Source organism: Cricetulus griseus (genome assembly GCF_003668045.3).
Source record: "Cricetulus griseus strain 17A/GY chromosome 1 unlocalized genomic scaffold, alternate assembly CriGri-PICRH-1.0 chr1_0, whole genome shotgun sequence".
Taxonomy (NCBI): domain Eukaryota; kingdom Metazoa; phylum Chordata; class Mammalia; order Rodentia; family Cricetidae; genus Cricetulus; species Cricetulus griseus.
In genome coordinates, this window is record NW_023276806.1 from 164663087 (window position 1) to 164679974 (window position 16888).

The 16888-nt window shown below is 36.9% G+C and overlaps 1 protein-coding gene across 3 annotated transcripts in view; it reads left to right on the forward strand.

Moving 5' to 3' along the window:
- Atp2b1 (ATPase plasma membrane Ca2+ transporting 1) overlaps positions 1 to 16888 on the forward strand; it is a 108322-nt gene that overhangs the window by 67338 nt on the left and 24096 nt on the right. For all 3 annotated transcript variants that reach the window (XM_035451794.1, XM_027394135.2, XM_035451793.1), the window contains exons 4-11: positions 4482 to 4736; positions 4823 to 4948; positions 7308 to 7448; positions 10067 to 10105; positions 10903 to 11064; positions 12473 to 12687; positions 14817 to 15059; positions 16296 to 16537. In XM_035451794.1, coding sequence (XP_035307685.1) covers positions 4482 to 4736; positions 4823 to 4948; positions 7308 to 7448; positions 10067 to 10105; positions 10903 to 11064; positions 12473 to 12687; positions 14817 to 15059; positions 16296 to 16537 — 1423 coding nt within the window. The remainder of the gene's footprint in view (positions 1 to 4481; positions 4737 to 4822; positions 4949 to 7307; positions 7449 to 10066; positions 10106 to 10902; positions 11065 to 12472; positions 12688 to 14816; positions 15060 to 16295; positions 16538 to 16888) is intronic.

Here is a 16888-nt window from a genome sequence, read left to right on the forward strand (position 1 = left end):
AGTAGGAATTGGAAAAATAAAAGGATAGAGATTAAATTATTACTGGTTTTCTTCTATAAGACTTCATGAACTTAATTATGGCCTTTATTTCCATGATTCTACCGGGGGGGGGGGGGGTATAGTGGAAAAACATACCTACCAAATCTATATTGGTTCTCAGTCTTTTTTGTCTATTACATAAAAGCTTTGTTGAAATGATAATACTATCTTCTGTTTCTATGCTTTTAATAAGTGAAATGGAAATTCATACAGGTACTTCATTTGGATAATATGTCATCTTGCTTCCAGAATTGCTGAAAGTGTTCAACATGGTATTTTGACCTTTTTCTCAGGGTTTCTATTACCATGAAGAGACACCATGACCACAGCAACTCTTACAGGGGAAAACATTTAATTGGAGTGGCTTACAGTTTACAGCTTCAGTCCATTATTATCATAATGGGACATGATGGCATGCAGGTGCTGGAGAAATAGCTAAGATATACATCTTGATCCAAAGGGAACAGGAAGTGAACTGAGACAGTGGGCATGGCTTGAGCATATATGAGACCTCAAATCCTACCTCTTCAGTGACATTTTTACTCTAAAAAGGTCATACCTACCCCAACAAAAGCCTCATCTATTAATAACTCCTTATGAGGGTCGTTACATTCTAACTATCACAACCTTTATATGTTCTTGAATCCAGACTTGATCTAATTCAGAAAGTTAGTCTCTTTATTGTTGCTTTGTATGGGGTAGCTTTACATCATAAATTCATTCAATTGGTAATTGTACCCAATGATGTGGTCATTTATTCAGCCAGAAAATAATTAAAATACAAGTTCCGATAACTGAATTGGGGCAGGGTCAACACAGCACTAAGTGGATCGTTGGCTTCTACTTCATCAAACAAAAATGCTTTGTGCACACTGATAGCTGAGTTTTGATAACTTTCAAATTTTTTTGTTTTATTTTTTTGTGATTACTAACTTCATCCCAAGTTGATCTTACGTTTATCCTTTCTTCCTTGAACGTTGTTTCAAGGAAGAAATCCTCTCCAAGATTGACTGTTGCCCAGTAACCTCACACTCCAGATTTTTTTCTTTCGTTTCTGCACATTTCTGGAATATGCTTAGTCGTTTCTACAATTACTCATGTACTCACTTTTTACTTTTGACATCATTATCAGCTTGTCCAACCGGTAGCTTCGGAAATTTCAGTTCATCTCAGAGGACATAATCTTGTGTGTAGTATTTCAAAAAATATATCCCTTCTGGTAAATTTGTGAACACCCAAAGCAAAGCTTCAGGAAAGGGTATTGCCAGTGACAGCATAGTAGCACCTGCCTGTAATCTCAACTAGTGGGAAACTTAGCAGGAATATGGAGAGCTTGAAGCCTACATGGACTAAATAGCTAAAACAATAAAAAGAAAAGCAAACTTAAGAATCCCTGCATCTGTGTCCTTTTCGTCTTTCTGTGGCTCATCATGAACCACTGAGTCAGTTTTAGACTTGAGTAGGTCACAGCCCCAAAGAACAAGAACCAGGTCCACTACTTTTCTGTGATTTTAGGGCCTTAAAGAGTCAAATCCCATCCTTTTCTGAGTGCTTTTCTGCTTTTTAGCAATTACTACTGACTCCAGTCTCTCCGTGGAATTCTCTTTCCTTCCATCTGTATACTGATGGTTCCCATGACCATTTGACATATTGTTTGTATCTTAGATCAACTTACTAGGCTCATTCAACCTCACTTTATTTTGTAATATACAACCATGTTTTATTTTTGTTATGAACTTATGGATAGATAATTATTGGTATGTAAATGGAGCTCTTAATTGGTCTAAATATTAACAACCCAGAGTCAGATACAGAGGAAAATGATGAGAGATCAGAGGGAAGGAGCAAGCCAAAGCCACCTTTACCTCATTAGCTTACCGGCAGAAATGAGTGCAAGCTCTTGTTTCCCATTTATATCCTCTCTCCGCCCAGCCATCTCACTTCCTGTCTGTCTGTACAGACCCCCAGACCTCTATGGTTAGCTACTGGCAAGCTCCATCCTCTGATCTTCAGACAATCTTTATTTGTACAAACAAGATATCACCACATTGATGTCTTATGTGAAACTCTGTATTTCATACCTACCTACCTACCTTGTTTTCCTAAAGTAGTGTCTGCCACCCAGTAGGTTCATATGGTGGAGTAACCAAGTGTAACATATTCAGTGCTGACACAGAGAAAGTTTTAGTGATCTGGATAGAAGATCAAGCCAGCCACACATAGCCTTCCTGTTAGCCAATGTGTAATCCAGAGCAAGGCCCAAATTCTTAATTCTTTGAGGGCTAAGAAAAATAAGGAAGCTCCAGAAGAAAACTTTGAAGCTTGCTGAGGTTGGTTCATGAGGCTGGAATAAAGGGCCATTCTCAATTAATCACAGCCCAGGGTTCAAGTGCAGATGCAGAAGCTGAAACACATTATCCAGAAGGTGTAGCTGATGGCATTGATGAGAGCAACTGCACAAAACTGTTTTCAGTGTGAATGAAACAGCCTTGTATTAGAAGAAAATACCATCAACGATGGCAACTAGAGATGATTTCAGTGCCCAGCTTCCAGGGGCGGGCTCATTCTTATTAAAGGTTAATGCAGGTAGTGGAAGCCAATGATCATTTTGCCATTCCACAGAAATCTAAGCCTACTCTGCCTGTGTGTTGTAAATGGAATAGCAAAACCTGCCTCATAGTGCATCTATCCTAACAAGGTTTACAGAGTTTTTAAGCCCAATATTAAGGTCTCCTGTGCTTACTGTTTTATATACACCTGAAAGTGAGCCATCAGCATCACAGCAACACTCCACCACTATACACACACACACACAAGAGCTGCTGAACACTCAGATGATCATTGACAGTTTGTAGCAATATAGTTATTTATAGAGTATATACATTTTTAGACTATATATATACTTAAACTATTATATACTTATGCTAATATATATGTCTATATAGCTCCAATAAAGGTATATGGTGAAATGAATGTTTTTAGATCTGCTTGCTCATCATCTATTTTATAGCCTATGGACTGAGGAAGTATAATTGTCTTTTGGGTATCTTAAATAGAAATATATCTCCTAAGGCTGTGGATACCATGTAATTTGACAAAGGAAAAGTAACTGAAAAACTAAGGAAAGAATTCACTAGCCAAGATACCATGGTTTGTGGAGGAAAGCATCAGATTTGGAAGGCGTTGATTCTGCCTTCATGGATAACTCCAAGGAATCCTTGACCACAGTAGAGCAAGTAACAGGGTGGATTGCAACTAACTTAGGACTACCAGTCTGAAGAAATGACTGTGTTCTGCTTATGGATGAGCAAACAAAATGGCATCTTGAGGTGGAATTGACTTGTGGATTTAGAATATTGTGTATATCTAGTGATCGTGTATGAGAGGATTGATTTCAACTTGGAAAATGATCCTTCTGCTGTTGATAAAATGGTACCACACAGCTTTAAATGCTCCAGGAAACTCTTGTAAAAATGCATCTGATATGGCAAGTCTCATCCTTTTTTTTTTTAACTTACCATTTTTTATTATTTATTTTATTTGGGGGATTATAAATAATTAACATCCTTTCCTCTTTCCTTTTCCTCCCTCTAAACCCTCCCCCCCTTCCATCTACCCCTCCTTTTTCTCTTTCAAACTCATGGTCTCTTTTTTCATTAATTGTTAAATGCGTGTGTGTGTGTGTGTGTGTGTGTGTGTGTGTGTGTGTGTGTGTGTGTGTGTATTCCTAAATACAACCTTTAATTCCAGCACTCAAAAGTAAAGATGGAGGCAGGTGGATCTCTGAGAGTTTGGGCTCAGCCTGTTCTGCATAGTCAGTTTCAGAGCTACACACAGAGACCCTGCCTTTTAAAATAAAACAAAAAAATATTGGTCATCCTGTCTTCCTCATGGAAGTTGCTGCTTTGTAGCTCTTCCTTTGGCAACCACTACCCTGAACAGTCAACCCTCACCATCTGTATCACAGTAGCACTCACACCACACAAAACTTAGGAGTTGTTGGAAACTCCCACAATCCCTGGCAATTTCAACAACAAAGCTGTATATAATTATGGTGTCGACATTTTTTGACTTCATGCTGTTGCACACTTTATAGACTATAGTATGGTCATTGCTGACAAGCACTAGAAAGCTGAAATTGTGTTGTTGAAATATTGACTTCATTGGGTCTACCTGGAATGAAACAGTACACATGGAAGATGTATGCCTGTAACTTCCCTGCTGGCTGAAGTTTGGTCTTCTCCACATGCTTACTCTTTACTGGCACCCTCTAAAAGTTTGGGAATTGGAATTTAACAGAGTAAGGTTCTTACCTTTGTAGAAGGATTGAGTTCAGTGGTGTTCATAGCTCTGGGAAAAATTGATGAAGTAAAAAACCAAAAATGTTCTCTCAGGTTTTTGCTTTGTGTTTTTTAAGTGCCATTTTGTTTCTTTCTGAACAGTTTGTGGAGAAGTCTCTGTTGGGGAAGAGGAAGGTGAAGGTGAAACCGGGTGGATTGAAGGAGCTGCGATCCTCCTATCAGTGGTCTGTGTGGTGTTAGTGACAGCTTTCAATGACTGGAGTAAGGAGAAACAATTCCGAGGTTTGCAAAGTCGAATTGAACAGGAACAGAAGTTCACCGTCATCAGGGGCAGTCAAGTCATCCAGATACCTGTAGCTGACATTACTGTTGGAGACATTGCCCAAGTGAAGTACGGTAAGCCAAGCACTGCATTCACCTGCAAGATTTAAAGCTGTGCTGAACTTGTGGATGGTTCAGCATATCGCTGTCTTCTGTTTCAGGTGATCTTCTTCCAGCTGATGGCATACTAATTCAAGGCAATGACCTGAAAATTGATGAAAGTTCATTGACTGGTGAATCTGATCATGTTAAGAAGTCTCTAGATAAAGATCCCTTACTTCTATCGGGTATGAATTTATAAACTTTGAATATTTTACTAAAAGCCAAGAAATTGTTACCTGTAGAATGCATGAAGATTTAATGAAATGACAGGTATACTGCAGATCTTGGGATACAGAGGTATATTTCATAAGTGGGGATAGAATCCAAAAGATGAAGAAATTTGAAAGATGGTGTTAAGGATAAAACTCAAATATAAGCCTGTTGGTATCTATTAAACTTTTTATATATCACATTTACTCTTATGGCCTGTTAAAGTCAAATATTAAAGAATGATTATAGGTTTAAGACAAAAAAAAATGCACTCTGATGATTTGCAAGGACCTGGTTAGTTTTGTTTTAAATGAAACCTAAAGTTTGTATAATCAACTACAATCACTGAACTGTTAGATATGTATCTAAAATGTAAACTTTTTATGTCTGGTTATATGAGTAATTGACAATAGGAATATTGGAGTGAGTAATGTATACTCATTTTTTACTACATTTGCCATGTTTCTAAGAAACTAAAATTACTGTTAACCAGGTAAGGCCCATAGTCCTTTCAAAGAGGACAGGAGATACTCCCAATCATAATCTTACCACCATAGACTCCCTGGCTATTATATTGGATAAACAAAGATAGCCTTGTGGTACCTTTTGATGTTTATACTTCATGGACTTTTATGTATGTGTAGTTTATTTACTTAGTGTTAGCTGTTTCAGCCTGGTCCTCTTAACTGAGCTTTGGTCCTCTGACAAAGATGACTGGTAAACTTTACATACACTCGCCTTCCTAACATGCCAAGATACCAAGAGAACTCTATAAATTTTCCATGTTCAAGAAAAGACTGAAATAACTTTGCACAGTCCCTTATCACAGTACGGATGGGAAAGTTTCTCTACATTTATTTCCCTGTTCCAAAAATGTACCAAAAACCATGACATGCATTTATTTTTAAATTTACTCTCATGATGCCATCTCTCACTGCTGTTCTTGGCTTCTTAAATTTAGATTTTTAAAAGCAGTGTTCGGTTAGTGGTGGGATAGGACCTGAACAAAAACTGTTTACTTTTCCTGAGCACATTCACTGTTAACATTGGAGCAGATTTGGACTAAGGAAAAACAGAGCATGAAAACTGAAATCTGAAGAAAGCCAAGGTCGTTCAAAGAAATTGTCTTTTATACATACTTAATAAATATTATCCTTCTGAATTTCATGTGTTTACCTTTTATTTTCACTGACAACGAATGCAGTAATTAATAAAACACTAAGAATGTAGGGTTTTCTGTTTGGGTTTTTGTTTTTTCTAAGCAAGAAAAGAAAAATCAAAGACGCTGAAAGTTCACATTGTGTAAGTTACCCAGTAATTTGTAGTCAAATATGAATTCTAGTGACTGGAGGAAGTGCTTGAACTTTATAGTTTTATTTAGCAAATATCCTTTGAGCACTGACTTGGCCATAAGCTGGTGGCAAAACTGGAGAACATTAAGGAAATCGGTTGGTATAAGTATCTGTTGTCTTTGACAGAGCTAAATTGAATCTTTGCCTCGTTGTGATAATTGTACACCTTTAGGCAAATTTCTAGAAAATAATAATAATGTTTGTCAACTTGCAAGATTATTGTGAAGCACATGGTCTGAATTCTGTTCTTAGCTGTCTGGATTGGAATTTTATGTTAGAGTTGTGGAAAGCAAAATTGAGAAAGTGGTTGTTCTCACCTGAAGGTACTAGACTTGATCAAGAAGTCAATGTGTAGAGTCAGAATTATTGAACTCTAAGAAGGATGTTAGATCACACTATAGGAATATTGTGTGATAAGTGATAAGCTAGGGAGGCAGAGAAACTAGTTAGGGAACTTGGCAGTATCCTTGGTAAGCTGAGTTGAAAGCCTGTATTAGAGATTGTAGGACTGAGTATGGGAACATGTTTGTTCTGTGGAGTTTTTCTGGCAAGACGCATATTTCTGTGTGATATATTTTTTAAATGTTACCTCTCATGCCCTACATGCTTATGTTATAGCTAATACTGGCTTCATTCAATACCCAAACATTCCAGGCAATATGATTATTTTTCATTTATATTTTTGAGAAACATAAATTGCATTACATTTTATGAAATATGGTTACTATACTCTGTATTTTATACTCTGTATTTTATATGAGGAATTCATACCTTATCATTTTCCTATTGTCACATGGTGATAAAAGTTTGAACTCGGAATGACTGCAGACTGCTTAATCTTTAAGCACAAGTGTTTAAGATTCAGTATGTTAGTTTACTTTATTAAATATTGAGTTTATTAAAAACAGTATTACTGAAATTTGAAATTGGGTAGTTGTAGGGAAACCCATTAAAATTTTCACAGAGTTCTCTGTTGTTATAGGTACTCATGTAATGGAAGGTTCTGGAAGAATGGTAGTTACAGCTGTAGGTGTGAATTCTCAAACTGGAATTATTTTTACCTTACTTGGAGCTGGAGGTGACGAAGAAGAAAAGAAAGATGAGAAGAAAAAAGAAAAGAAAAGTAGGTCTTTGCTGCAAGAATTGGTATTTGGAAATAACAGTGACTGGAAATCTTAAAAACTGGTGCAGAAATAGATTTCTTTCATGAGACTGTGATATAAAAGTGTCTATAAAATGTTAATTACCTAATGCACTTTCAAGTAACAAATTAAAGGCAAGGGGATTTCTTGTAATGGTCCTTTAAGGGTTTTCATTAGTACACCAGCCCCCTCTACCACTGTAAGAGAGTCAGCATATACTTAGCACTTCAGTTTGGCTTTATCCTGTTTCTTTTCTGCTCATTTCATCATCAAAATGAATTCAACTCTTCCTTCCTGGTTGTTTTTTTCTCCTCCCTCACTGCTAGTTTTCCTTTTCAGCCAGTTGCATCTTGCTCTAGCTTGGTTTTTAATCTTCAAATTTTCGCCTCACTTGTGTTCTCTTCCATACATACGTGGTGGAATGTTTGGACACTGACCAGGGCTACAATTTGACACTTGGTGCTTGCCTTGCCATATTAACCCCATCACCCAATATCATGATCTTTCATTTTGACTGTTTCTTCTATCCCTCCATGAGACCTATCAGCAGACTTTGATAGCATATAGTTTATCTACAAAGATCTTAGAGCAAACTGATATACACAGGGGGACATCTCAGAATGTAAGTTCAGGGTATACAACTTTAGAGTGCCTTCCTACACTGTTTCCTGGTGTCTTCTGCACCCTCCATCTCACTCAGAGGAACCTTTCAGGACTCCTTCCCCTTTGCCTTGGCAGCAGTCTACTGTCCTATAACCATTTGGATTTATTTAATTTTCTTTAGGCTGTAAGCCTTTATTTTGCTTTCTCACATGAGTCTTTTAAGTTCTTCTAAAATAAATGCCTGGCTAAAATTTTGGCTTGCCATACTTACTATATCATTGTTTTTAATTTGTTGCTTTTTTTTTTTTTTTTTTTTTTTTGGAAGTTTGTTGTTGTGGTTTAGAGGCTGGGTATAGAACCCAGAGTCAGCCCCACAGTAGAGGTACATGTTTACATGGACTATTTTTAAGGCAGGGAGGGGCTCATTCTGCCTCGGGCTAGCTAGTCTTGGATTCAGGTTGGCCTGAACTTGAGGCAGTTATGCTGCTTGAAATTACTGGTATTACAGGCATGAGCCATGACCTGGCTTGCATCAGAGTTTCTAATAGTTTCATGAATTGTTTGTTCTTCTTGCATTATCTTTTCCTATGAAGTTCTTATTTCAAGCAAAATGTACTCAAAATGTATTCTTTAGGTTGAGAATGTAGCTTAGTGTTAGAGAACTTACAGGCATAATCAGTCCTGTATTTATTTCCTAACACCAGAGGTGGGGGCAGGTAAAAAGTTGTGGCTGAAGTTGAGGGTGGGTAGACCCATGGTGTAGGTTTCTCTACTTCATCAGTACCCCAGACAGCCCTATGAGCCACCATAGGCTTCTTGAAACCCGGTAGCAATGGTTCCTGAATGCTGTGCACATTCCTTCTTCATCTACCTTCATTCTTACTGTTAGGAAAGTGAACCTCATGGAGAGTGTGTAACTTGATCTGGTAGCAAGTGTCTGATCAAACTCTCTTTGCTCTTTTCTGTACTGATATACATCATTGAATCCTATGAAAATAAGAAGTGTGCTAATGACTGCTCTTACTGATCTACAGTAACTTTTCTAATAAGCACTGTCCCCCAAGGTCTTACCAACTGTTTTTATTAGTCCAGCCTGGAATAGACTTAGGAATTAATATCAAAATTATTGTTTATCTTTTTTAACTATTCACTTCCTTCCCTCCAACCCTTCTCTTCTCTTGACTACTTACTTTGTCGTCTAATCAAACACAACCTGGGCTAACCTGTCTTCATGCCCTGTCCATTTGCTTGCCAGCCTAGAATGTGGTTTATTCTGGTCTCCAAACCTGAGCTCACTGAAAGTAGCTAGGTATTCTCTTACTATCGCCTCATCTATCCCAAGCTTCTGTTCTTTTCTGACGTACTCATTCTAGGTTTCCCAGCTTGAAGATGTTCTTCTTGATAGTGAAGTTGCAAGGAAATAACGCTGGTTTGCTTGTTCCAAACAGTGGACCTGTCCCCTCCTTCATTATTGTTTCAGATATGTGATCTCTTTGTGTTCTATGAATCTAAGCTAATTTAGGAGGTTACTTTTACTGGTAATCATCCTGGCTTGTTAATACTCTCACTTTACTAACTTGCCTCCCTGTCTTTCACATCTTCTTTTTCATTCTCTCCCACTAAAGCTCTCCTGTATGCCTGTTTTCTTTTTATAGCTTCTCCCTCCCTCTATCCTCTCCTTTTCTGCTTTCTCAGGGTTAGGTCTGTATTTAGCTTGTCAATCTCTTGTACCATATTCGGGCTTATTATAACTTATAAAAGAATAATGTCTTATGCAGTAATGCAGTATGCATGCCCTAAATTATTTTGGAGTATTCTCCCATGGTAAGATGTAGGAAGTGATTGACGCAAGTCAACAAGCTGGTGTTTTCTATTTGTATGCCTATACACCATTGTGTAACAATTCTCTTATAGAAATGTGAACTACCTCTGCATAATTTAGCATGGCCGTATTCATTTCTTTTGGAAAGCTTTAATTCCCATTTTGTTCCTACAGATAAGAAACAAGATGGAGCTATTGAGAATCGCAACAAAGGTAAATTGAGGAAGAGAAAAAGTACAGTTAGCTTGTTTTCATTATCTCCAAAAATAGATCTGCTGTGTACTATATTTATCCCAAATTAGGGTACACGTGACAGGGAACATCGACAATGTTAACTTGGATTACCCTCTCTTGCCAGTGCTGTAGTCACGCTGTCTCTGCAGTCTTAAGAGGGTGTTAATTATGATTTGTGCTACTATGCTTAGGTAGCTTTCCACAGAAGTGTTTTGAGTGCTCTAACACACTTGAAACGTTATTATATAGTCAGTAGAAAATGTAATCATATAGTTGATAGCAAAAATGCCTGAGAATCTATAGAGTATAAGTTACATTTAAGAGTCTATAAGCATATGTATATTTTTATATATAGAATCATATGTGGTCTTCTGTATTTGATCATAAATTATATAGGAAATCTCTTTGCATATAACCTAATCCCTAATCACATGAAAAGAAATATCATATTCTTAGTTCTTAATTTAAGGACTATGTATGCCTCATTCCTATTACTGAACATGACATTGTTAAATCTGGATCACAGACATTCTTACATCACTGTTGTCTTATTCCCTCTGTGTAGCTACCCCCAGTACATACATACATACATACATACATACATACATACATACATACATACACACACACACACACACACACACACACACAGCACTGAATGTTTATAGTTCAGTCTTTTTCCTATAACAAACTGATTTTGTGTTAAAAACAAAAAAGTTTCAAAATGTTAATCATTACTTTAAAATGCATTAAAATTGTGTTTTCTCTGAACCTAGCAAAAGCCCAGGATGGTGCAGCCATGGAAATGCAGCCTTTAAAGAGTGAAGAGGGAGGAGATGGTGATGAAAAAGATAAAAAGAAAGCAAATTTGCCAAAAAAAGAAAAGTCTGTTTTACAAGGGAAACTTACAAAACTGGCTGTTCAGATTGGCAAAGCAGGTATGACACAGAAGAAAGTGGGGTGTTGGTTTTAAAATCCGTCTATACTTTAATACTTAAGAGTGACTTTTGACAATCGAGGGCTGGAAATTGTTATTTAGCAAATGTAAAGGATGTTAGAAAAATTTATTTTTACTTTGTATGGGGCCTTTTGAATTACCATAGATACTCATAATATGATTGCAGCATACAGGCCATTACTCCTTCTGTCAGTGAGATAATCAGTGGTCAAGTAAGAATTAGTGCCTGAATTTCCTTAATTTGCAAGCCCTTGTAATGGTCTAAATTTTTAGGGTCAGTAATGAAAAAGGATTGTCAGGGAAGTTACTTCATACAGATGAATAAACTGTGATAGTTTCTTAACACACATTTTTGCTCAGCCTTTTTTATTGGCTGTCTATGAAAAAAATGTTTTTGTGAAAATAATAATTTTGTTCCCCTGAAAACACGGGTAATTGTGAAGCTGAGATAGTAAAATGCTGTCTTCACTAGAGAAAGTGCTATGAAACCTAGGACTGCTCTTCATGGGAGAAAATAAGGAGAGCCTGTAGGTAAGGTAGCATTTCCCCAGCCTTAATCATCTTTTGACAGGTCACTGTATGTAAACAGCATGCTTTATGAGAGTCATGCAGCCAGCATCATTAGACATCTGTTAGGATAATAGGTGAAGCAGCCTGTGTTCTATACTCAATAAGATTATTCCTAATAGAAAATGCATGTGTATATTAAGCCCTAAAACATAGCGTTGGCTTATACTGTTGGAAAGGATGGGCTTGAGATGCTAAGAGGAGCATTTAGTGGCTACTAAGTAGGGTATTAGACCCAGATATTTATACTTACTTTATCTTTTAATACTCATTTTTTAAGAGGCTAAATAAAACATATCATAGAAGGGTAAATGTTTTATAATATGTGGTTAGAATTTATTTTTCTAATTTAATGTATCAGTGAAGACAGACAAAAACTAGGGAATAATCCAGGTAGTATACTTTTTTGTGTATATTTTTAAACACTCAGTTAATTTAATTTTGAATCTCTTAAGTTGATCAGTCTTCCCAGTGTCTTTCAGAATGTTGAACATTGCAAGCACCAGCCTACACTGACCTGTTGGTATTTGCTTGTATTTGCCGTTTACTTTGTCTGAGCCTTTGAAGACAAGACACAATTATCAGAGAATCACAAAACCTCCCCTCTAAGTTCTCTGGAGTCAGGGTTATACCTGGAAGCAACACTTAAATCTGACGGGTCAGATGTGATGAGTGAAGTGTAAACTGGAGATAACAGCTGCTTAGAAAAATTAAAATAGACGTAACTTAGTGAGTTATTAAATAGCCTTACAGTGCTAATACATAGGACAATGGGTGGTGTCTGCAGTATTTAAACAATTGCCCCTTTTCTGTCTTTAAAGGTCTACTGATGTCTGCCATCACAGTTATCATCCTAGTATTATATTTTGTGATCGATACCTTCTGGGTTCAGAAGAGACCGTGGCTTGCTGAGTGCACACCAATCTACATACAGTACTTTGTGAAGTTCTTCATTATTGGAGTTACCGTTCTAGTGGTTGCAGTGCCAGAAGGTCTTCCACTGGCAGTCACAATCTCACTGGCTTATTCAGTCAAGGTTTGTGAGACTAGGTAGTAGACATGTTGTTTACAGCCTTGGCTGGTATAGAAAATGTACACCAGGACATCCTTTTCTGGTCTGGAGAGTGAAGGGTTTTCATTTCCTTAAAAATGCAGGCAGCGATTCCACTATTTCTGTGCACAGAGACCTGCTCACTTCGTGAAGAGCAGCAGCCTGCCTTGTGAGGCCTTATTACCCCCTCTCCCATCTGTAAAATTAAGGCCAGGGTATGTGCAGTTTAGAATATGACACAAGAACGAGGACATTTTACTGGAGCCAGTTCCTGAGGCTGCCTGTTTCTACTTTTCTGTTCCTTCAGTGTAGTCTTCCCACTTGTGGGCAGGTCTATATTTCCACAAACAATTCAGATATATGCATGTGTAAAACCCCCTGGCTCCCTTCTTGTGGCCTGAAGAGTCCTGCTCATTCTGACCCTGCTCACACAACTGTGGGGACTCATCTGCCTCACTGTCCCTCTGCCTACCCTGCTGGTTTCTAAACATTCCATGCAGGGCTTTTCTGTTTGCAGGTAATTGTTTTGCAGGTTACACTTAACAGAGGAATGCTGCTCTTGTAATTTGTGAAGTTAGTTGGTTAATAACATTTCTGATGGGGAGAAATCTAACCAATCAGCTTCTGTGCTTACATGTTTGCTTCAGTATTCCAAATGTTTTACAAATTGCCAGTCATAAGAATGTCTCTTGGTGTTTAAATTTTTTTTTTAAAGTTGATTGTGCCTGCACATTTGTTGGTGTGCATGTGGAAGTCAAAGGACAACTGGCAGGAGCATAGATTTTTTCCTTTTCTATGTGGGACCTAGAGATTCAACTCAGGTCATGAGGCTCGGTGGCAAGCAGCCTTCACCCACTGAGCCACCTTGCCGGCCCCCACTCATTGCTTTCTTTTCAGTCATTTAACACAGTTTTTAGAATTTAAAATTTGTAATATGATAAGGTATTTACAGAACACAGTTTAACCATCTGTTTGTACTTCTGTGGTACTTTAAAATAAATAGAATAAGTACTGATTTTCGACAGACCAGTCACTCATTTTACCAAAATTGTCATTAGTTTATTTTAGTCATTAATAAATTTTTAGTTTATCAGGAAGATATAGATAAGTTGATCTGTGCTCCTTGAATATAAGAGTGAGCTCATTTTGCCTGAATTTCTTTGAGCTTGTGTTAAATGTGTATTTGGGCCCTAATACAATCACCTTCTGTTCTTTCACTGTAGTGTGGTCTTTCCACACCTAGTTGGTGTCTCCCTTTCTTTACTGCAGATTTTATTCTTTTAGTTTCTAATATTTAGATCATAAGTTATTTCTGAAGTACACATTTCTCTTTTCTACATTTATTCAAAAACTTTTTAAATAGTCTCCTGTGGTTTAGTTATGGGTGGGGAGATTTTGGAAATGAATTCATGAAATTCTGTGTGTGTGTGTGTGTGTGTGAGAGAGAGAGAGAGAGAGAGAGAGAGAGAGAGAGAGAGAGAGAGAGAGAGAGAGAGAGAGAGAGAGAGATTTTAAATGTCTTTTAACTCTTGGCATCTTTGAAAGCATCCTGTTTGGTTACAAATAAAAGAAATGACTTACACTTTGATCCTAAGGATGAAATTTTCTGGCATTTGGATTGGATGCAAATGACTCAGTCATGTCTTTGAATGTTAACTGTGTTGGCCTGTAAAGGGGGAAGAAACAACCACCACACAAATTTCTCATTTCATCTGACTAAAGCTATGTTTTTGTTGGAAATTTTGTACTTAATGAGACTTAGTCCTTTGTCTTGTATAACCATAATTACCACGATTCCTACAGTAGACTACTAGAATAGTAAGACGTTTCACTAAGCATATCATAGGCATGTAGTACCTAAATATAGACACTGAGATCTGTTGTTTGGTTATGTAATGTAACATGGTTGAAACCATTAAATGCTAGTAGTATTCCCTTTGGCTTATTTGAGTTGGTCAAATATTCTAAAATCCTTCCAGTGTTAAGCTGATACTTTTTAGGCTGTGTTTGTATTAATTGATTTTTATCATTGCAATGTAATGAGATGATTGTCTTTCTGTGTAGTTTAACTATTTTAGATTGTTGGTTTTGTTTTGTTTTTTTTGTCACTGTAGAAAATGATGAAGGATAATAACTTAGTGAGGCATCTGGATGCTTGTGAAACCATGGGGAATGCTACAGCTATTTGTTCAGATAAAACGGGAACACTGACAATGAACAGAATGACAGTTGTTCAAGCTTACATAAATGAAAAGCATTATAAAAAGGTTCCTGAACCAGAAGCTATTCCACCAAATATTTTGTCCTATCTAGTAACAGGAATTTCTGTCAATTGTGCTTATACATCAAAAATATTGGTAAGGTTCCTTTAATTTATATGCATGTGCTAAGATCTATTTATTTTTATTATGTTTGTGTGCATGCTATTTGTGGATACAAATGCCATGGAGCACCTGGGGGGGTCAGAGGATAACTTTGTGGAAGGTGGTCTCTCCTAAGTTTACTTGTGGTCCAGTAATCAACTCAGGTTGGTGGGTGTATATAAGTGCCATAACCCCTAAGCCATCTTCTAGCCCACACTTGTACTTTTTTTTTTATCTTTAATTTCTGGTATTCAGAAACTTTGAAGTCTTACAGTCAGAACACCAGGCTACATTCTCAATTTTATTATTATTTGGAGTGGTAGGTATAGAGCAAAAGGCCTGTGTCTGTTAAGTCAGTGTTCTACCACCCTTCTACTCCCAGACCACATGTTCATAATACTAAACTGTCGTTGTTCATTTTGTAAAAGATCTGGCTGGCTGTTTCATGGTAGAACATCCAGTGTCAATTTCAAGAAACTTCTTGAAGCTGCTGCCAGAAGCATACTTTCTATGTGCTTGTTGAGCTGTTTTCTTTCTTAGTAGTTCCTACCCGTAAAGTTGTCCTTTGACCTTTTAAAGGCTCATAAATTAATCACAGATTCTGTGAGAACTTTATTAAGGTATTCTCAACTTTGCAAGCTTTAAAGTTTTATTAAATAGCATAACATGTATGTTTGACTTTTTATTGTCTAGCGATTTATTAAATATTTGGGCAAAAATTATATTGTAAGTTGCTTAATGAAAACATGGGTGGGTAAATGAGAAAGTTAGATTCTGGTTCTAGACCTAGTCTTGCCATTTATTAGCAAAATGAGTTTTTACTTCCTATAATTATAAATAAGGACTTATTTTTAATTACTTAATACGTAAATATTCTTTGAAAATGGGAAAAGAAAAGGAATTGAAATTAAGTCCTGCTGTGTATGAGGAATTAACTATAAGATAGATGCATCTTATGTCATGTTAGTTAAGTCATAAGTACCACTACCATAGTAGCTGGAAAGGGTGACAGAATTTTGCTTTGCTAGCAACTATATGGGCAGAGATGGAATCCATGTTACCCTTCTCCAAATTTTCTATCTTACCTAAGCCCTTCTTTGAAATTCTCACATTAGAAGACATTTTCTACTCCATTTTGTTTCAGAAGCTATATTCTGTTTTACATTTTAAGTTAAATTTTTAATAGGGAAGCAAGATAATGCTAGCTTCTAATTCTTTCTTCTTTTACAGCCACCAGAGAAAGAGGGTGGATTACCACGTCATGTGGGTAATAAAACAGAATGTGCCTTGTTGGGATTTCTCTTGGATTTAAAGCGAGATTATCAAGATGTTAGAAATGAAATACCAGAAGAAGCATTGTACAAAGTTTATACCTTCAATTCTGTTAGGAAGTCCATGAGTACAGTCCTGAAAAATTCAGATGGAAGTTTCCGGATCTTCAGCAAGGGTGCATCTGAGATAATTCTGAAAAAGTAAGTGTAAAGGACTCAGAACAAGCCGGCTGCTGAATGTGGAACACCTCTACATAGTGGTTACCTTCCTTTATGAACATCATGCATTTGATAGCATCACAGCTTTGTAGCTTACTTTCTGGTATCCAAACATTTGCCTGCTGTATTCTGCCTCTTACGCTCTAATTTCTAATTTCTCAACATTTTGCTCTAGGGAAAATAAGCCTATTACATTTAGTGTGGTAGTTTAAATAAGGTAAACTTCAGTGTTTAGGTTTGTTGGGGTTTTTTTTAATAGATGTTGATTCCATTATTTTTATATGATCTTGAAAAATCCCCCCCCCTTTTTTTATTTGATTTTGTATTTACTTG